Source organism: Tarenaya hassleriana, unplaced genomic scaffold, assembly GCF_000463585.1.
Source record: "Tarenaya hassleriana unplaced genomic scaffold, ASM46358v1 Cleome64, whole genome shotgun sequence".
Lineage (NCBI taxonomy): Eukaryota > Viridiplantae > Streptophyta > Magnoliopsida > Brassicales > Cleomaceae > Tarenaya > Tarenaya hassleriana.
The window spans coordinates 70,580-92,491 of record NW_010968927.1 but is presented as its reverse complement, the minus strand read 5'-3'; the positions used below and the strand labels follow the sequence as shown (position 1 = coordinate 92,491).

General features: G+C 36.8%; 2 protein-coding genes across 3 annotated transcripts in view; one reads left to right on the top strand and one right to left on the bottom strand.

Annotated features, from left to right (window-relative positions):
* Positions 1 to 282, bottom strand: part of LOC104800042 — a 2,408-nt gene extending 2,126 nt beyond the window's left edge. The window contains exon 1 of one of the 2 annotated variants that reach the window (XM_010522749.2): positions 1 to 282. In XM_010522749.2, the coding sequence (XP_010521051.1) occupies positions 1 to 45 (45 nt within the window). In that variant the 5' untranslated portion in view covers positions 46 to 282. The other variant, XM_010522748.2, reaches the window with a different exon arrangement.
* Positions 283 to 12,345: 12,063 nt separating this feature from the next.
* On the top strand, positions 12,346 to 21,611 carry LOC104800041 (rho GTPase-activating protein REN1-like). Its single transcript, XM_010522747.2, has 23 exons — positions 12,346 to 12,668; positions 13,282 to 13,359; positions 13,838 to 13,874; positions 14,210 to 14,286; positions 14,678 to 14,748; positions 14,861 to 14,939; positions 15,296 to 15,443; positions 15,652 to 15,771; positions 16,445 to 16,522; positions 16,635 to 16,690; positions 16,774 to 16,843; positions 17,465 to 17,549; positions 17,922 to 18,165; positions 18,475 to 18,738; positions 18,884 to 19,177; positions 19,402 to 19,457; positions 19,648 to 19,708; positions 19,836 to 19,919; positions 20,043 to 20,156; positions 20,245 to 20,378; positions 20,508 to 20,571; positions 20,660 to 20,809; positions 20,879 to 21,611. The coding sequence occupies exons 1-23, from the start codon at positions 12,609 to 12,611 to the stop codon at positions 21,200 to 21,202; spliced, it is 2,748 nt and encodes a 915-aa protein (XP_010521049.1). The 5' UTR covers positions 12,346 to 12,608; the 3' UTR covers positions 21,203 to 21,611.
* The last annotated feature ends 301 nt before the right edge of the window (positions 21,612 to 21,912 follow it).

Below are 21,912 nucleotides of genomic sequence, written 5' to 3'. Positions count from 1 at the left end.
TTCCCTATCGGTAAAATCCTTCGAGCGAGATGCCTCGATTTCCATAGCGGTGTTTGATCTAGGGTTTTCTCTAACCGTACCACAGAGACCTAGAGCCGGAGCTCTTGTGGCATGGCGGAAATCTGCTCAAAATCTCGAGGGGAAGAAAAGACGGCGTAGTGTTTTGTCGGCACAACTCGAATGAATTTTCTTTTCCTTTTCCTTTTCCTTGCAATGAAATTATTTTCCGGGAAAAGAAAATAAATTTAGAGAGAGGGAGAGAAAAGGAGTTTCGGCCGTGTAAGCTGTGGCGTGAACACTTGACTTTGCGTTACGTAAATCTATTTTTTTTTTTTTTTGTGATTTCTGTTTTCTCGTTTCGGACTAACTGCTTTATTTATTTATTTTCATTATTTTTCTTCAAAACATTGATGATCCCTAGTTTCCTAAGGTCGTTGGGTTACCCCACCAGAGAATAGGTTTTCGAACAGGAATTTACTATTATTTCGTAAAAGTAGTTTTTAAATTTAAATAATTATTTAGAATATTTTATACTTTAAAAAAGATTAGGATAATCTAATTTTATTAAGAAAAAATTCCAAAAAATATTCCAATCTGTTAATTTCTGATGGAAAAGTACATGATTTTTTAGATGTTAAATAAATACATTCAAATGTAATTTTATCTCAATTTCGGGACTGACGACGTTATCAAATGTATTTTCTGTTAAACGTTGTTGACGAGGAGGCCATGTCAACAAAAATTATCAACCGTCGTATGTCACGTGGCAATATTTGCCACGTCAGACCTGTTTGAATTTTAAAATCTAAACTGGTATAAAAATTTGAAATTTATAAAATAAATTTAAATTGAAAATTTAAGGGACTGGTTTTATAGTGGATAAATAGTAAAAAAACGTGATAGTTAACTCTATTTTACAGAGTCGATGAAATCTTCAAGAGAGTCAGAAACGTGATTTAGGATTTTTGCTCTGTCAAAGCAAATTTTGGGTTGAAATCTATTGATTTTCCTTCGTTTGACTTCGAATCATCAGGTCTCGGCGAATATCTAGACTACTTACGAAGAATATTTTCGGTTTCAGAGGTAAGTGCGTTTGTCTTCTGAAATAAGAAGAGTATCAATGTAATGTATTGGGAATGTATCAGAATGTTGATATTGTCACCATAGACCACCCCTTTCTTTGCTTTCTGTTATAGTAATGGAATCTTATTGAACTATTCGTGTACCTCATCCTTTTTTTGCCATAGGTGAAAAGTGAAATAGATTGTGTGACGGAATTCGATAATTACGAAAAAAATGAAGATTTAAGTTTTCAGTTTGAGTTTAGTAATTGAGACTTATATAGTAAGATGACTAGATAATAATATATCGAAATATCATTCCGTCCGTTGATACTTATTTATGATTGTTTTTGTTCTGTGTCATGTTTAGATTAAGATTTTTTGTTTGGAAACAAGTTAATAAATTTTATTGTTTGAATTTTCGGATGTAGATAGAAGATACCATGGTTTGATCTTAGTAAACTATGTTTTTTTTTAGAACCTAAGTGATAATTCAACCCGTCTTATATACTCCAATAATTATTCAACAATTACTGTTGTTTACCTTTTTTTTTAATCTTATTTAATCTCTCATAAACTACATAAAAAAAACTAAACTCCAAATAACTTTATATTTTAACAAATCACCAGTTAAAAAAATATATAATTTATCATTATTCAAAATCCAAACAAAATATCAAGATGGAAATGAAGAAAGAGTAAGATAGTTTTGTGAGGAAGATGAAAACAAAAAATAATTTTAATTTTGAAAGTTTTACATTGTTGACTTAAATTGTTGATTAATTGGGGAAGATAATGATAATATTTCATCATTAATGCTTACAAAATATTCTATCATTAAATAAGAGTAATTAAAAAGGGTATTTTGGACAAAATATTTTTTTCTTAATATGTGTGTCCAAAGTTAGAACGATATGGAAAGTTAAACGAGGAAGTACATAATAATAATAACTAGCTTTATTTACACTTTCCATCGACAACCGCAGTATTCGGTGTCTCCAGTATCAGAGATAGGAGGCGGAAAATTGGAACTACCCTCTGAAACACGAAATCGAAACAAAAACATTTCATCATTTCAGCTTATTCTCGAGAAGTCCATCTCTTTCTCAATCAGAAATCAAAGACAGGATCAAGTCGAGAAATTCAAAAATACCAACGTTCTAGTCGTCCGATTGCTGATATATTCAAAACCTAACTCTAGAGACAACAAACAAAAATTTGAGAAATGAGTTCAACATCGCAGAGACGGGGACGAACTGTGAGAGATGTTGGAGTGGGTGGAGGATTTGCAGTAGCCGCAAGAACTTCTGCGGCGGCCAATTGTCGATCAGACTCTGTTATTTTTCACAAATCAAACAAACTTTACTCTTTGTATTACACATCAATACACACATACAATACTCTTACAAAACATAACGTAGACACAAACTTTCTCTCACTATTGGTCTTCTTTGTTCCTTTCAGAGAGATCTCTTCTTTGTCTCTCTGCTTTGAACATAAAGATTTTGGTCTAAACACGAAGAAGATGTAAACCTTGAGAAGGGGCAGTTATGCTCTCGAGTAAGAGAAAATTTTAGTTTGTTGGATGCTTTATGTTTGTGAAATTTTGAGTCTAAGGAGTGTTGGAGTTATGACTCAAAATTGAAGAGAAGATGAAGCTAAGTGCTGGAATGAAGATGAAAGACTGGTCACTGGCGTGAAGATCAGTTTCTGATTGTAGATGTATTTGGACAGTTTTATGTAAAAGTTATATGTTGCAGTTAATGTTTCAGTTTCTAAATAGAAATTAACACATCAGTTACTTAAATATTTTTATATATGTTTGTACGTACGTTGATATCTTTTTAAATAAAACTAGGCTTTGAATGGTATTAGTTTTTATTTTGGGTTTTTGGCTTTAGTTTTTGGTTTTTGGTTTTTAGTTTTTGGTTTTTGGCTTTTGGATTCTGAAAGTTTATAAATCTAAAAAAAGGTGGCTTTTAGTTTTCAGTTGATTTTTTTCATAAAGTAGATTTCCGGGTTTTTAGGAAAACTAAATTTCAAAAAACTTGATTGTCGGTTTTTTTACTTTTTGAAATCCAAAAACTCCAAAAACCACTTTCCATTCAACACCTAAAAAGTGTTATTCCTCTCATTTATCAAAAAACAGAAAGAAATATGTGTTCTTTAGTCTTGCATTTTCAAAGCAGATTGCGATTTCTCTTAGAGGAATTTGTGAGATTTGTAAGAAACAACAAACTCTCTACGTCGTCGCTGTGACTGCTACTTGCCTCGCTTTTCGTCTTCGCTTTCTTCAACGACATCACCGGAGAATCGGTCGGAATTCTAGAATGATACACAACGCCAACTTCTGTGCTATCCCCGTCAGAGAAAACAAACGCGCTACCTACGAAGAAAGCGGAGATCAACGCCAGGAGACAAAAATTAGAGTGAATATTTAATTTATTTATTCATGTAGGATATTAAAAAAAAGTGTTAGTGTATATGTGATCGCATATAAATTCGTATAGATTATATTTAATTATATATTTTTTTCTGTGCGATTTTCATCAAATATTCGATTGATGGAACTTTATTAATTTTAATCTAAGTGTAACCTATTTCTAAATTTAGGATGAAAAATGACAATTTATATATACTTAATAATTTTATCCTATATAAAAATAAGATAATTGCATTGTAAAAACATCTGTGTTAACTATTAGTGTTATCCCGATACAGACTCATAGGAATCTTACTCTCTGAATTCAAAATCTTCGTGAATAACAATCAGTCTCCATCCCCACAATGATATAAATATTCGACCAAGAAACTACAAAGTCTAACAGCGTTTAAGTGTTCCTGGTGGTGATTCATATTATTTTTGTTCATCGACGCACTGATAATAACATAAAAAAGGGTTTGCTTGAACTATGTGATGATTTTTGTATCTGCAATTCTGATCATTCGGAGCTTGAACTATGGAATGTAAACTTGTGGTCTCGAGCAGAAGGTTTCATCCAAAAGAAAACGATGTCGCATAAGAGCTTGAGCAGTAACAAACTAAAGGGGCAATGCGGTAATTTTCCTTTGCTAGTTGATATGAGACTATATCAATCTCGGAATGGTACTGTTGCGGGTACTTTCTCATATACATGCATCATGTATGTTCTTGAAGAACTGTGTTATAATCTCTCCCAAAAAATCAGTGAAACCCTAAAATCAATAAATCGACCTAGACTTTTTGAGACGTAGGACCAAACACAACGTTTGGATCTGAAATCGTAACTCTCGTGTTCTCTATCTCTTGTTCTTCGATTTTTTGCTTCATGTTGTTATGTTCTTGTTGTTTTGCAAGTGATCTTTGATTGACGGTGGTTGGTTGTCAACTTATAACACCAAGAATTTGTAACTATACCAAAGACCAGGTATACATGGCAGATGCATGTAATGACGAAGTAGTCGAGATCTCCAATAACTCTTATTCTTTTGCTAGAGAAGACGACGACGACGATTTTTTTGGTATATAATATATATATAGATATAGATATAGATATACAGATATGTGAAATAATTTCACTTTTTTTTTTTAACTTTTTGCATAAGTAAATAAACACATGAAAAGACAATGGGTATTTATTTTTTTTTTATTTTGGTTAAATGTGATTCTATTACTTACAAAACAAGTGTTATAAAACAGTCCCTGACTGAATACAAAAGGATACCCATGCAAATGGTCAAAAGCAAGCTCATTAGGCTTGTTACAATCAGTGGGTGGTCACTGAGAATGGAAACTATTAGTCAAGTAGTACCAGTGTTGTAAAAGAAGTTCGTTCCTCGGGCTACCTAGCAACTGTAGGCCAAACAATATTGTTCGCATACATCGATCCAACTTATGTCGGAGCACCTCTATCGGTCTCGAACGAGTTCGAAAGATACGATTGTTTCTCTCTCTCCAGATCTCATTTACAGACAACTGCAGAATAAGTTTGGAAATGCGAGTATGATCTTTGGTCGTGACACGGTTTGGGGCATTTATCCATTGATGACATTGCGCTAGTTCTCGTGGAGCGTCAGGCCAACAAAAAGCAGCAAAGAAACCCCATAATCCGAAACTGTATGTGCAATCGAAAAACAGGTGATGGTGGCTTTCCATCTCAGATTGACAGAGACAACAAATAGGGTCAACATTGACACCCCAACACATTAATCGATCCTTAGTCGGAAGGCGTTCTAGTATAGCCTGCCAAACCGTTAAGGCATATCTCGGAACTGAACCCTTACACCAAACAGTAGTGTGCCATTCAACCTCAGGGAATACCGCTCGAATTTGAGACCACGTTTTGCTGGAAGAGAATGTGTCGCTATACTCAGATGCATTCTTCCTCCATACAGCTATGTCGTCACCTTTACTTTCAGTTGGAGGGTCAGTCGAGGCCAACAATATTTGTAATTGTTGGACCGCATCCGTCCGCGCTCCCGGTAGTATCCAGTTCTGCCCATCCGAAGCTAAATTGACGGTAGCAAACCTAGGAACCCGCAGTTGCCTCGGTCCTTGCTCTCCAATGCAATCAATAAGCGTCCCCATATCAGTCCAATTATCCAACCAAAACCTGGTCTTTCTCCCATTTCCCACTTGCATCTTGAGGAAGCTAAGAGCCAGGCCCTTAATGCTCAATAATTTCCTGAGATTCCACGAGAATCTGGCTGATGGTTTAGTTCCCCAAAAACCCCGCCTTTGAAAACATTCGTCTGCATCCATGCAACCCATAATGACCCGGATTTACTAAACAACAACCAGATTAGCTTCAGACGGAAAACCTGATTGTGTTCCGACAACTTTCGGAGACCAAGTCCACCTTCACGTCGGGGTTTACAGATCGCTTCCCATGATACTCGGAAGCTCGCTGTAGAGGATTGGTTCGCCTTCCAGAGGAAATTCGAGCATAGACTATCCACATACTTAAGAAAGAATTTCGGGAGGACGAATACCTAACTCCATGAGTTAACCATACCGTAAATAACAGACGCAATGAGTTGGACCTTACCGGCATATGACAGAAATTTGGACTCCACACCTCTATCTTCCCTTTAACTTTCTCCATGAGGGGAAGATAGTCATCTTTGGAGAGACGCCATGGGCTAAGCGGTACACCTAAATATCTCACAGGGAAGTTACCAAGTCTGACCCCAATTTCTGCAGCTGCCAATACCCTCTCTTCCTCAGTGCAACCAGTAATGAACAGCTCAGACTTGGAAGGGTTTACATACAGGCCAGAATAATCAGAAAATCTACTCATAATATCATTGATACCCCGCAACGAGTGAAGCTTTCCATCCGTGAATATCATTACGTCATTGGCAAATGTAAGATGTGTAATGCTCGGAGTCTGGCATCTAGGGTGATATTTGAAGATATTCATTGCTGCCCCTTGATCAAGCATCCGCGAAAGGATTTCCATAGAAAGTATGAAGAGGTAGGGAGAGAGTGGATCTCCCTGCCTTAGCCCTCGCCTTCCTTTAAAATAGCCTGCCAATTCCCCATTGATCGAGATGGAGAATTTAGTAGTGGTCACACAAGCTCGTATCCAACGAATGAAGGAGCTCGGCACGTTTATGGCTTTCAAAATCTGAAGTAGAAAGTCCCAATTCAGTGTGTCATCAAAAGCTTTGCGGATGTCGATCTTGTACAACGTACTTCTGCCAGATAAACTACGGTTATAATCGCGTATTAGCTCGGTTGCCAGGAGAGTGTTTTCCAGCATCAGCCTGCCCTTTAGAAAAGCTGTCTGGTTAGGAGAAATAATCTGATCAAGTATAGGTCTCAGACGCTTAGCTAAGATTGTTGACACAATCTTGTACGTGGTATTGCAGCAACTTATCAGACGAAAATCGCCCAGTGAAACTGCATCCGGCTTCTTGGGTATGAGAGCAATAATTGTAGCGTTCATTTGACCCAACATCTGCCCAGTAGCAAAAAACTCAGTAACTGCTGCCACAAGATCAGTTCCCGTCGTTTCCCATGTATCCATAAAGAATTCTTTAGGACACCCGTCGGGTCCCGGTGCCTTACTATCCAGCATGGAGGCTAATGTATGTCTGATGTCTTCCGGCGATGGGATACAGACCAAGGAGGCTACCATATCCGCAGAGCATGAGAATCCAAATAAACCATGAAGCCACTCCTGGTTCGGCACAGAAATTTGATTACACCTAGTTCCGATTAGGCCTTGGAAGTACTCAACAGCGTGATCCTTGATATCTTGCGGATTTTCTAACCTTCGCCCCTCCGCATCCATCAAAAAATGTATGTGATTACGGGCAGCACGAGCAGATGCAATCCTGTGGAAGTATGACGTGTTTTTGTCTCCCAGACGCAACCATGTAATTCTCGATTTCTGCTTATAGAGCCGCTCCTCCTGCTAACATTACCCATCGCTGTCTGATCGATTTTTCCTCAGCCACTAGGGAAGGCGATGGATCTGAGTAAAGTCTATTCTGACATAATTTCAGCTCCTCCCTTACCGCTTGTACCCGCTTTGACAACCCAGAGAATTCAGCCTTGTTCAACCCTCTCAGGGGGTGTTTGAGAGCTTTTAGTGCCTTATATAGCCTGAATTGGCAGGAACCAGCCCAAAGAGATGCATTCCAGTGTTCACGCATAATCTGCGAAAACCCAGGCAACAGGGTGAGGTGATGAAAGTATTTAAAAGGACGGCGTACCTCATGCATTGGAACCGGGAATCGCAGGATGCTCGGGGAATGGTCTGATGGTCCTGGATGCATAAATTCCGCAATGACAGTGGGGTTTCTCTCCATCCATTTGGCGTTTCCCATAACTCTGTCTAGTTTAACTGACAGTGGGCCTTGGCTCTAATGATTGCACCATGTGAAGTAGAAACCTCTATATGGAATGTCCGTCAGACCCGTAACATTTATACAGGTCTGAAAATCAGATAACCCCTGAGCTCTGCACACATAGTCTGGATAGTCTGAAGTCTGAACGTTCTGATGCCGATAGGATCTGATTATAATCACCCAATGCAACCCAAGGTGACTCGCAAATGGGGGGATACAGGGAGATTTCTGCTAACTCCTCCCATAGCTCTTTCCTCTCGAGAGCATGATTACTTGCATATATAAAAGTAGCAGCAAAAGATTCATTACGGTCTTGGTGCCAAACTCCACACGTAATGGCCTGTTTAGAGACTCGGTAGATGGTTACTACAATCTGAGGGTCCCAGATCAACCAAATTCTTCCCGCTGAATCTCCATCATAATTACAGAAACTCTTCCACCCGGGCGGTAGTACTTGACTAATTCTATCTGAGTTGACTTCATTAATGTGAGTTTCTAAAAGACCACCCATCTTCAGCTTGTGATCCAAAATCCACTTGCGAACCAAAAAACTTTTGTTACGGCTATTCAAGCCTCTTGTATTCCAAACAAAATACATGGGAATCCTGGAGAAAAATTATTGCTGTTTCGTGGCCTTCCGGCCACGCCCTTTGGATTTTGCTTTTGACAAACCCATTTTCTTAAATGTAAAATATTGGTTCGACCAAGAAGAATTAAATAAATTTTGTGTCTTATAAATGCTCGACCGAAAGTCTTATATTTATATATGATATTATAATAAAGTAGAATTCATTTTTTCTCATGTTCCATAACATCATATTCACACAAAAAAGACTGCCATGGATGTGTTATAAATTTACAAATGCATGCAACATGTCTATTTATATATATATTGGAATAATCGCAGAATATGGATGAATTGCATCATGAAGCTTTTGTGGGTAGCTTTGTGCAGCCACATCTGCAATGCACAAGTTTCTTCTGGTGAAAGCTCATCATGCGTGCGTGCATGGTCGATACGAGATGGAATATAACTTCGTTGTCGATATTATATTTTGTTTAAAGTGTACCTGCCATGTATACTGTAAATTTACCCACTTCATCACTATAAAATCTATAGTTTTCCTTCTTTCCGGATGAATTCATCCATATAAAAAAATAATACACTATAAAATCTACCCACTTCATCACTATGAAAAAAATAATACACTGTAAATTTGTACCCTCAATTTGAAAACGCGAGTCTTCCAGGTTGGATCATCGGGATTGCCCCTTTTCTTCGAGAAACAAAAGCTTCCCGCTTCTTGATCGAATCTAGCACCGATAGATTTTATCTCAAATTCCTTATCATTGATCTTATTCTCTTATTCTATGAACTATGATGTCATGGATTTGATTGCCGATGGTTTTAAAGGAGTGCTCTCGCTGACGTTGACTGTCTGATTTCTTCCGGATGATGCTAGCCATAGCGGTTCAAAACAAAACACAGTTTTATATGACCGAACCGTGGGAGAATATGGGACTAAAAATACATAGTTGTCTAACACTAAAAAATACTACAAAAAATATCTCAAAAACAAAATATATTATATTTAATTTTAAAATCAATAATAAGTTATCGGTTATAGCTTTTTTACAAAAGTGAATTGACATGGTTCTTACAAAATTGGAGAAAATGACAAAAAAAATAAAGGAATCCAAAGATCAATATCTGTCCATTCAATTCAATATCGGTGATAACTTCCACAAAAGTCAATTGACATAGTTTTACAAAATTAAAAAAAATGATGTAAAAAAATAAAGGGATCGAAGGATCAGTATCTATCCATTCAATTCATAAACTATATTTATATATTCGATTTTCTGCTAAAGTATTAATATGATATTGAGTTATCATCCAAAACATGTCCAGTTCATGAATATCCAGAAAGATGCGAATGATTGACTCTGCATGCACTCGCGACGCATTATCCAAAGGATACTCGTTTAATACATGGGTACAAATATTCAAATAAATATCACCTTCCCTGTTAAATAATTAAAATCGACATATTAAGATGGGTCGTGCAGAGCACTTCTGTGTGGGAAGAAAATGATATACTTGGTGACTTTATAGTTAACAATAATACGATGCAAAGTTGTACTAAGGTCGTCAGTAAATACTAGTATAGGAGTAAACGCTAATTGAGAATATAAGAATTTCAATATTTATTTTATTTATATCATGACCAAAGTTTTTTTATAATTCAGAAATTCAATTACATCTTCCAAAAAAAAAGTTTAGATAAATCTTTCCCCAAATAAACACTCAAATCTGGATTTGGATAAGAGTCATTCACTTTCTAGTTGAGCTAAGTTGTAAGTCAACATTTAATACATAACTATTAACTATTATATTTATTAATTCGTATTTTTTTTTGTTGGATTTATCTTTATTTAAAGAAGGAAGACTCCAAAAAAAATTAAACTTTTCAATTTTGACAAAAAATACTGAACTTTATTTTTTGTCAAATAAACATTAAATTTTTTAAATGAATCTAAAAAACACTGAGCTTTTTAATTGATCCAAAAAATACATGAACTTTTCTGCGATTATAAAAAAAACACAGAACTTTTTTTAGTGATCCAAAACAATATATGAATTTTCTTCGATTGTTAAAAAAAACTAAGTAAAATAATTTGATGTGTTCGCATGACACGTAAGTTATTTTGTTTATTTTGACAATCGTAGAAGCGTTAAATGTTTGTTTTGTCAAACTAAAAAATTTGATAAAATAAAAAGTTTAGTGTTTTTCTGTCAAAATTTGAAAGTTGAATATTTTTTTGGGGATTTTCCAAAGAATAACTATTAAAAGTTATGGGGATAAAGATGAAGATAAAAGAGAATTGATTATGTAAATATCGTTAGGAGAGTACGAAACCATTTGAAATTCAGATAGGAATACTAAAGATTAGTTACAAAAACAGTAAATTTTAATGAGATTCATATTATCTAAATACATTCATATTTTAATTTTATTTATTCATATAAAGTTTAGATATATTCATCGTTTTTATGAAATAGTATACAATATTGTGTCTATTTACACAATATAAACTCTAGTAATTTTGGTAAAAGCCCAATCCTGAATTTATTTTGTGATACTAAAACATCTTATTAATTTCAATTTGAACTTTGTCTTTTGAATGAAATGCAGCTAGTCTCAATCATATAATACATTGTGAATGAAATGCAACTAGTATTTGGCCCAACTACATCTTCCAGAGGACCGGAACAGCCCATATGAAAATCCCTCCCCAACCAGGAATCGAACCGCCAACCTCTTAATGCTTTGCACCTAACTGCTGACCACTCGCCCACAAGCTGTTGGGTCTTATTCTTCTTATTTACTACAATTTAATGAATGGTATTTAAAAAACATAAAAGATAAATAAATAATAAATAATATTGAAGGGCATATCAAATACTTTAAGGCCTTGAATGGTAGGAGTTTTTGGAGTTTTTAAAATCCAAAAACCAAAAAAAACAACATTCAAGTTTTTACAAAATTACTTTTCCTAAAAACTTGGAAAGCCATTTTAGTGAAAAAATCAATGAAAAACCAAAAGCTACTTTTTTTGAGTTTTCAAATATTATAAAATCCAAAAGCCAAAAACCAAAAACCAAAAACTAAAAACCAAAATCCAAAAACTAAAACCAAAAACCAAAAATAAAAGCCATCTCCATTCAAAGCCTAAATTTCGTTGCATTCAAATCGAACGACTCAACAAACAGACAAATATTAGTATGAATGTACAAAGTTTAAAGATACAATCCTATCATATCATAAACAAATTTTTATTTTATTTTTCAAACCATGTCAACTTCTATAAATTATGTTTCTCATTGATATATATATATATTATGATTTGATATATATATATATATATATATTTTTGATAAGCCGGTTTCCCGGGCCCCAAAGAGCCCAAACTACTTCGGCCCATGCATCCGAGCCTACAACAGATACATGGGAGGTAAATCGGTCGAAACCGACAGGCGATGGAGAAATCTCCATACTCTGGGTGTTGAACCCACGACCTCTTTTCCAGGAAGTGGGCTCTCAAACCAACAGAATTGGAGGAGATCCCCGATATATATATATATTGTTTATATGTAATCTTAAATGAGTTACATAATCCATGAAAACTTTCATATTCATGGAAAAGTAAGATGGAAATAGAAAATATATCTCATTTATTGTATTAAATGATGAGGTACTTGCAAATTAATTTTTTCTTTGCAAATTTAGCAAATAAAAAATGAAGAGGTCAAAGAGGGAAAAAAACAAGCTGAGAACTTTGTTCCCTCCAAAGAAAAGCGGATGACGTGGACAACTCTGTCTTATAAAAAGAGGCTCCTCTCTTTCCGCCCAATTTTTCCGCTACACCTCTTCCATAGCAAACATTCTCAATTTTTTCTCTCTATCCCAAAAAAAAAAAAAGTCACCCATTCATCGTTCCGTTCTCCCCAGATTTTCTCCATCAGAAGATTCTCTCTCTCTTCCTCCGATCTTTGTTTGATTGTCAATTTCAAGTCTCAGTAATTTCGCAAGTTTCGATTTCTTATTCGTCGCCGGATTTCTTTTTCAATTTGGTCTGAGTTCCATTTTCCGTTGATAAGTGGCGCAAGTTTTCCGGCGGCGATGATGTGAATTGGAGTATTGTGTTATGGCTAACAAAGACACAGAATCTCCGAATCCTCAGGTCCAGCAGCAGCAGCATCAACATGTTCGTACCAATCTACCACTAGCAATTTATTTTGTTTTTGAAAATTCTACTCCGATTAGATTTGTTGTTCTTCTTCTTTTATGCTCTGATCGTACGATGTTGACGAAATTTGGATGGAGTTTCCCCGGTGAGAATGGTAATGACGTTTCTCTTGATTGTTGGTTAACTCAGCGACATATTGTTGTTGTTCAATTTATGTTAGTTTTGACTCTCATTAGATATTCATTATAAACGAAAGTCGATCAGTTTTTCAACACTTTTTACCCTCTCATTAATGCTATAATATCACATAAACCTTTTAGGTGATGAGAAAAGGTGCTTCACTGTTGTGTGTTTTTCTCGTAAACTACTGGTGAGCTTATTCTCAGAGACTGATTTCCAGCTATTTCATTGTTCTCTCTGCAGGAAGGTTCCTTGTCAGCCGACTTGTACTCTGACTCAGAAGAGAGTGGAAGTGGGACAGAGGGGGAAACGGATGATGAAGAGTATGATGATGATGATGCATCACAAAGATCTTACAACACAAATGTCGATGATAATGATTATCACGATGATGATGAAGAAGACGACGACGATGATGATGATAGTGCATCTTATAGTTCACACGGCGAAGGGTGAAGCCCGTGAACTTCCTCCTCCTCCTCCTCAGTCTGGAGCCCCGGATGCACGTAACCGAGGCGCTGGCAACGCGGTAAATTATCTTTCTCTCTCTTTGTGGTGAAATGAATAGTTGAAGAGATGTTTAGCTGATAAAGTACAAAAATGGTCACTCATGATCGAAGCCCATGATGTTGTATTAACATCAAGTAGGTGAATGTATGTTCACAATCTCATATCAATCTCCAAAAGTAGGAGAATTCGGTTAAATTTGCTGTTTCAAATGTTTGTCCCGCTCTCTCAGTGTGCCATGGCGTGTAATGAGAAATCATGTATGATCACGAGATCAGCATTGATGTTTTCTTGAAGAAGCTACATGGCAATCCTGATGATTGGTATACTTGGAGGGAACATGAACAGAATTAGCTTTTCTCTAGGATTGTTAGAGCATAATTATTACTGGATTCCTTGATAGTTTCCCCTAAGATATTTATGAAACGGATTGGCTGTTTTTCCCTCTTTTCAATTCCTCAGAAGGCTTTTGTCTTGGACTCTGCAACTTATTTTTGTAGGTATTCAAGAGCGGACCGCTATTTATATCATCAAAAGGTATTGTTTTCTTCTTCAGACGAGCTATCTGATTAAGCTGAGCTGAGTTGAGAACAGGACTGAGCTAGTTTTCAGGATTTCTTTGACAGTTCCAGTTTCAAAATGCTTTCTCGGACTTTCATTCCTTCTTCTTTGCTGCAAATTTATGAAATGGTTGTTAGATCTTTCTTCATTCTATTTTGAAAAATGAACGGGTTTCTAGCTAATCTGTATCATGAAATGGCCTTTCAGGCTTGCTTATTGTTGATGGCTTTAGCTATATAACTCATGCTTTCTATGCAATTTTCGCCTTTTCTTAAAGGCACCACCTTTTAAATTTTTTTTCCTAAACGTAGGGATTGGATGGACATCATGGAAGAAAAGATGGTTCATTTTGACGCGTACTTCACTTGTTTTCTTTCGAAGTGACCCAGTAAGCGTTCTCACTGTGAAGAGTGATTCTCCGGTGTTGCGTTCTTGTTCTTTCTAAAACATTACTGATCCTCTGTAATTAATATTATATCGTTCCAAAAAGATGAACCATTTTTTTTATCTTTGCATGGTAGTGTCATCCAACATCGGATAATTTTGATAGTGTCATCTTCATGAGCATTCGAATAAGGTTAGGCGGTACAAGGAAAAGAAATATTTATGAGAGAATATAAATAGCATACCAGAGAGTACAGGATGTGAACAGCACTGTCAGCTCATCTGGTTTCTAGGCTGCATTTTCTTTTTATATATGAGAACCAAATATATATGAACAAAAGAAAACATTGGTCTATACAGATTTGAAGGCTCACTTTTTTCAATTTAACTTTCAGAGTGCTGTTCCACAGAAAGGCACTGAGGTCAATTTAACTCTTGGTGGAATTGACCTCAACAATTCAGGCAGGTCGGCTTGTTGTTTGAATCGTAATTTTTTTATTACGTCAATTCTTTGAGCGATGTTTGATGATAAATCTTGGAATTCCGCTAACGTCGTATATTCTTTGGACAATTTCTAGTGTGGTTGTTAAGGCGGATAAAAAGCTGTTGACTGTTCTCTTTCCTGATGGACGCGATGGACGTGCCTTTACACTCAAGGTTTGTGATAAAAGGTTCTACTTTCTTTCCATGTTATCTGTCTTCTCGATATTGTTATTACCAGATGAATCCAATAATCGTGTTGACCTAACTTTATGTTTTTTACATTATATTCTTCCCCCAAACTGTTCCGTTTGAATTGGCAGAATAGTTCATAGTAAGAAATGTAAAAATATAGACATTGTCGATGAATTTAGATTTTATCTACGTATGTTTTGATCTCATTTCTTCAGATCTGTCACAGCTACCTCTAGTAGCAATGTCATTTTGCTCTGGAATATGCGTTTAGCGCCGTTTTCACTTCATTCATTGCAACAAAGTCGATAATTGATAATCATCTTTGACGTGTTATTCAGGCCGAAACTAACGAGGATTTATATGAGTGGAAAACTGCTCTGGAAAATGCTCTGGCTCTAGCACCTAGTGCTTCGCATGTGATGGGTCAGAATGGCATTTTGAGGAATGATGATGGAGAAGCAACCCCAAATGGTTCTGAAGAAAACAGTAAGTTCATCATTTCTTCATCGTTTTTTGTCCTTTAATCACTCATTTGTAGCTGCAAGATCCCCTAAACTGTTAAGGATGTTTTGTTCCTCTCTAGGAAAGGTCTACAGGCATCTTGATGCCGTCTAAATAATGATGGCCACTCGGTTGCAACTTAGTTCTGATTCCAATTTGTCAAGACACCGATTGATGTTCAATTTCTTTACAGGAAATGATCAGTCACCTACAAAATCGATGGTGCTTGGCAGACCGATATTACTTGCTCTAGAAGATGTTGATGGAACTCCATCTTTCTTGGAAAAGGCTCTTAGGTTTGTTGAAGATCATGGTGCGTTTTCCTCTATTGTTTTCCTAGATTTATGCAACTGCTCAAATGTTAATGTACAAATGGGAGTTTTTATGTTTGATGATATCCTTCAACCTGGTGAGAGGTTTGGCAACAGTGCCGGGCTCATTACTGCAGGGGTTGGTTCTTTGCTTCATGAGCAATTTGTAAGGTTAATCTATAGATAGATTTGACCAACGAAACTCATACATTTCCCATTTTTATTAAGTTATGGCTGGGCATCTTGACCCCAGTATATTTTCCAATGTGTATCAATACACAATTCTCCTCTCCAGTATATACATGGATCTCACTCCAAAGACATCCCTTATTTTAGTTACGTTCTTGCCCCCCTATTCGTCAAAAATTTCTCGGAGAGTATTTCAATATCATAGGCTGCTTTACATGTTATCTAATTACCTGAGAACGCATTATTCTCATGTGCGATATCATCAATGGAGTTCCTACTTAGTTCTTATCCCCGAAAACTCTTCTTTTACTAGAGCATTAGTGGTACATAAGGCCAGGCTTAGCTATAGAGTATGCAACATCTTTTTCATGCGTTTTCCTGTTTTCCTGAATTTGGCTGTTTCATGATAGCATGCCATTAGTTGGCAGCTTGATTTACTGCCTCCTTTCGGTCATGTAAAATTAACAAAGGAAATTACAATTGCAGGTGTCAAGGTAGAAGGTATCTTGAGACAAGCTGCTGATGTCGATGACGTTGAACACCGGATTCGCGAATATGAGCTAGGTTTGAGTTTCACTTGCATATATGTGTATGCATAATTACATGGATTAATTGCCCCTTTCCAGATTTACGTGCTTTATACAAAAATGGTAACACGTACAGTTACTTGGTTCAGGAAAAAATGTTTTCTTACCAGGGGAGGATGCACATGTAGTTGCTGATTGTGTTAAGGTAGAGTTACTTTCCAGATTTACTACGCTGATATATTCCTCCACTCTGAAACCTGTCTAACTTAAATGATATGCATCCGCCAGTATTTTCTCAGGGAGTTGCCTTCATCTCCGGTACCTGCATCTTGTTGCAATGCCCTTCTGGAAGCTTGCCGTAAGTTTACGATTTTCATCTTCTGCTTCTGTGTAAGGCCATTCTTTGGCGCTCCAAGAAATCAAGATACATTCTTTTGTAAACTAAGCATGATCTTGCACAGATTTACAGTGTGCCTAATTCAAATTGCCTTATTTTTCTCCATTAAAGGTCAACCACTTTTCGCTAATTGGATTTCGGAAGTGGCACAGAACCCTTTTCGTGACACTCGGAATTTAGAAGTTCATATAAGAATTCTAGCTAGGCTTACTTTCTTTGTTCCGCTCGAGCTGACATAATATTCCATTGTAGTCTGGAACTTGGTCAATAATGAGCTGTCTTGAGAATAGGCTCTAGCGAGATCCTGCAAGGAGACATTTTTCTTTTGCTAATCCATATGACGTCCTTACTGGTTTCATTTTGACCAAGGATCTTTACTGTTAAGATGAATGATGACGAGATGAGCTGCAGCTTCAAACAAATTTCTTTTCTTTTGAGCCAGAATTTATATGGGCGTTTACGGCTCTGAAATATGGATTTAACAGATGCATATATTTTATCAAAGTGGTCATTTGCATGCCTATTTGTAACTTATAATTTCCTCATTTTTCTTGTGCTTGATGCTAACTGTATGATGGTCAGGTACTGAATCTAACAATAGACTCAATGCAATGCGCTCTGCAATTTGTGAAACATTCCCTGAACCAAACCGGCGTCTATTGCAGAGGTAGCCTCTTAATCCTATTATATGTTGCAATAGTGTTTTTCTCAGAAGGTTACGGATTTCGTGGGGCTAAATTTGCTAGCTTCTGGATATTGAGAAAAGCGAATATATAGTCAGTAACTTCTAGCATAATCAAATATCATTTCCCTCTAACTTCCTATCGTCTTAGTCCTATTTCTGTCTTGCTTTTTCCATGAACCATGAAAGTTTGCATGGAAAATATCTCATTTAAGATTATGATTTTGAACTGTACCATCAGGCTCTGAACTTCATAAATTTGCTGTTGCTTTCCTCCGACTAAAGTGTTCTATCATATATAGGCACATACATATCTTTGAATTGGTTCCATCATCCCTCTGTTTTTCCTTTTGCTAGAATTCTGATGATGATGCAGACTGTGTCTTCTCATAAAAATGTAAACCGAATGAGTACTGCAGCAGTTGCAGCTTGTATGGCACCCTTACTTCTGCGACCTCTTCTGGCTGGCGACTGTGAGATAGAAAATGATTTTGATGTTGGTGGCGATGGTTCTATGCAACTTCTGCAAGCAGCTGCTGCAGCCAATCATGCACAAGCCATCGTTATAACTTTACTAGAAGAATATGATAGCATTTTCGGAGTAAGTTCGTACTTTTCTTCTATGGTTAATGGCCTTCCAAGTAGCTTGTTTTCTCTTGATTGTTGGTTAACTCAGCGACATATTGTTGTTGTTCAATTTATGTTAGTTTTGACTCTCATTAGATATTCATTATAAACGAAAGTCGATCAGTTTTTCAACACTTTTTACCCTCTCATTAATGCTATAATATCACATAAACCTTTTAGGTGATGAGAAAAGGTGCTTCACTGTTGTGTGTTTTTCTCGTAAACTACTGGTGAGCTTATTCTCAGAGACTGATTTCCAGCTATTTCATTGTTCTCTCTGCAGGAAGGTTCCTTGTCAGCCGACTTGTACTCTGACTCAGAAGAGAGTGGAAGTGGGACAGAGGGGGAAACGGATGATGAAGAGTATGATGATGATGATGCATCACAAAGATCTTACAACACAAATGTCGATGATAATGATTATCACGATGATGATGAAGAAGACGACGACGATGATGATGATAGTGCATCTTATAGTTCACACGGCGAGAGTGCCACCTCAACTGTCGATGATGTAGATGACAGAGGTACAAAGGGCCACAACAAGGTATGTTTGTCTTCTGGCTCAGGTCACATCCGTTTTGGAATAGTTTTAAATCGTATAGATTCGTACTAGAATCATAAGCACCGATATGCTTAAGTTTCTTAATCTTATGTTATCTAAGTCGACATTGATTTTTGCAACCATACAGATATCTGTTGATTTAAGCTTGGAACCCAGAACACCCGAAGAAAGTAGCAAGCCAAAAGTTACTAAGAAGCTTTTATCTGATGGTAGGCGCTCTTCACTAACCCACCGTAACGATGCAAAAAAGAATGAGAATATCTTGGTTAAAAGTGGCGATAGTTCAGAGAAGTCTGCAGAAGATGTCTCAACAAATTTCGATAAGAATTCAGCAACTTCAGGTTCTGCATCATGGGTCCAGAAACAACCTACTTTAACTAATGCAACAGGGGGGAGCAGAAGGCTCTGGGGACGTACTCCTGTGAGTATCGCTTTTTGGGCAGATATATGATTCCGCCACTCAGCTTTTGGCCCTTGCTAGCATTGTTCTTGCTCCCTCAGTTTCTTAAGCTTCCATCTTTTGTTTTTTCCATAGCTCCTTCTAAAGGCTTCTGAAAATAATTGTTCACTATCGTCATAGAAAATCTTCTTGTCATATGTATTATCCATGGTTCCTTTGATTAAGTTGTGATTTTATGTGTGCAGGGAAAGAAGAACCTTTCAATGGAATCTATTGATTTTTCAGTTGAAGAGGAGGAAGAGTAAGTGTCTTCTATCATCTCTTACAGATTTATATCTATAAAACCGCTGGACGCCATGCAATGTTTAGGAAATCTACTGAACCAAAAAGAAAACTAGTGAAAACTGCAGAACTTTTGGATTGAAAAATTTCCGTAAATTGGTACGGTGCGTTGTGTGAGGTCTTGACGTGGTTATTTTCGCATTCTGCAGTGCTGAAATCGAGAGACTTGAGTCAGCCAAATTGGAGCTGCAAAACAGAATTTCAGAAGAGGTAGAGATAATAAGCCCTTTTAAGGACAAGTCCTTTTAAGGATTCGAATTATATATCTCATTTTATGTATACAACTATTTTTTCATGAGTGTGGGACCTTTTACAACCATGATTTGTGTTAGAACAGGTTAAAAGCAATGCAGTTCTACAGGCTAGTTTGGACCGGCGAAAGAAGGCCTTGTACGGGCGCCGTCTAGCTTTAGAAAAGGATGTATGTGTACCTTCAGATCTACTCTCTCCCTTTCGGGATTCAGATTTTTATAAACTCTACTTGCTTGTTCTATTGATTGTTCGCGAATTTATGGTCTTAAGAATGTTGTTTGTGGTGCTGTAGGTGGAAAGACTGCAAGAGAAATTGCAACGAGAGAGAGACAAGAAGACTGCTCTAGAAGCAGGACTTAACATGCCGAAAGGAAACCTACATATCCCAGACACTATCGACGAAAAGGTTGGCCTTCTTTTCGTTGAAAGGTTTATACCTAACCTTTCACTTTTCTCTCGGCGAAGAGTGTATCTAATTCGACGACTTGTTACAGTTGACGAAAGATTTGCAAGATGTAGCCCAGGCAGAGATCGATATTGCCAAGTTGGAACAGCAGGTTGACAATCTTGAAAATAAACTCGGTGAGCAGACGCGGGAAAGCTCCGGTTCCACGCACGGTGCAAAAATGTAAGGATTCGCCTGCAGATTTATAAACGAACTTTTAGCTCATGCTTTATCACTTTAAAAAAAGCAGCAATTGTCTTCGCATCTGCTTCCCGCTGTTGTTATTATTTGTCCTTAACTCGTTTGATGCAGGAAGGACAAAGAAATGGATACCCAAACAAGCACTTCTCATGTTTTAGATAGGTCACCGCTACAGGTAACATATCATTTGTCTAATACATGTCTGGAATCTCTACTTCGGCCCTTCGTATATCTGAGCGAAGTAAATCTATTACGTTTGGCAGGATGCTTATAGAGAAAGCGAGATGGAGAGGTCGCAGGAGCTAGCCTCTTCACAAAGTAGAAGCTCAAAACCGAGCCAGCAACAAGAAACAACGTCACGTACGAGCTCCAAATTGGCCGGCATGTCTAAGAAATCCGGAATTAAGGGAGAGGTAATCTTTGTAATATAATCGGATAAGTTTACGAACAAAGACCTGAGGTTTTTTTTGAAAAAAAAACAGGGATCCACAACTTCCGCGCTTTCAAAGTTGACGACACGGCTCAACTTCCTCAAGGAGAGACGAAGTCAGATCGCGAATGAGCTCCAAAACATGGACAAAGCTCGAAGTAGCAGCAGCAGCAGCTCCCACAGGCAAGCTTTTGTGTCGGATAACCCCGAGAGAACATCGAACCAGGAATCGGATGTTAACCGACTCCCGAGCCCTCATGTTCTCGACCGTGGAAGATCCGAGAGCAGCTTGTCATATAGCGGAGACAGAGACAAGGGCAGGGGATCAGGAAGCAGTTCCAGCAACAACACTACCTCCAGAACGTTCTCTAGATGATACTCGTAGCCCTTATCACATCTCCTTCAGCCCTTTTCTCTCTCTACATTTGCTCATTCCAAAGCTTTCGGAAAGAGAGATACCGATACGAAATCAACAGAGGCAACCCAGTTGTACAGAGGCCAATAACTCTCGAGGTAAGTTATCTGTGATTATTGCTGACGCTTTTGGAGGTGTTGCTTTGATAGATTTCATACTAGTTGTAGTGAAACTGATTGCAAAGTGTATTATTTAACTACAAACGGTTGAATTATTGAAACATGTTTTTTAAAATCATATAATTTTTCTCGGAGAAATATAGTCGAACCTTTTGCCACGGTGAACTTTCAAATTATTAAAAAAAAATTACATAATTTTTTTTTTATATACGGTATTCATCTTCGTTGAATGTGATTACAAAATGTCAAATTCTAACGGATTTATTTGCCATGACGTAACACACGTTAAGTAGACAACGTTAAGTTTACTGTATCCATATATTTATATGTATGTACGTGTATATGTTAATATATATATATATATATATATGAATGTAAATGTATATATATATAGGTTTAGATTCTCTATGATAATCTACGATTTGAGAATTATAGTTATATATTTTGTACTAAATCATTTAATGAATCCGTTACGTTTCATTATATAATTTACATATTTGTTATATAACGACATCTCTAAATAATTTGAAACAATCATAGACTCATTAACCT

Bases quoted from the DNA above. Each gene is read 5' to 3' on its own strand.
- LOC104800041 (XM_010522747.2), top strand. From the start codon at position 12,609: ATGGCTAACAAAGACACAGAATCTCCGAATCCTCAGGTCCAGCAGCAG. The intron at 15,772-16,444 runs GTGCGTTTTCCT...TTACAATTGCAG, and splicing joins TAGGTTTGTTGAAGATCATG to GTGTCAAGGTAGAAGGTATC. The intron at 19,458-19,647 runs GTAAGTGTCTTC...CGCATTCTGCAG, and splicing joins TCAGTTGAAGAGGAGGAAGA to TGCTGAAATCGAGAGACTTG.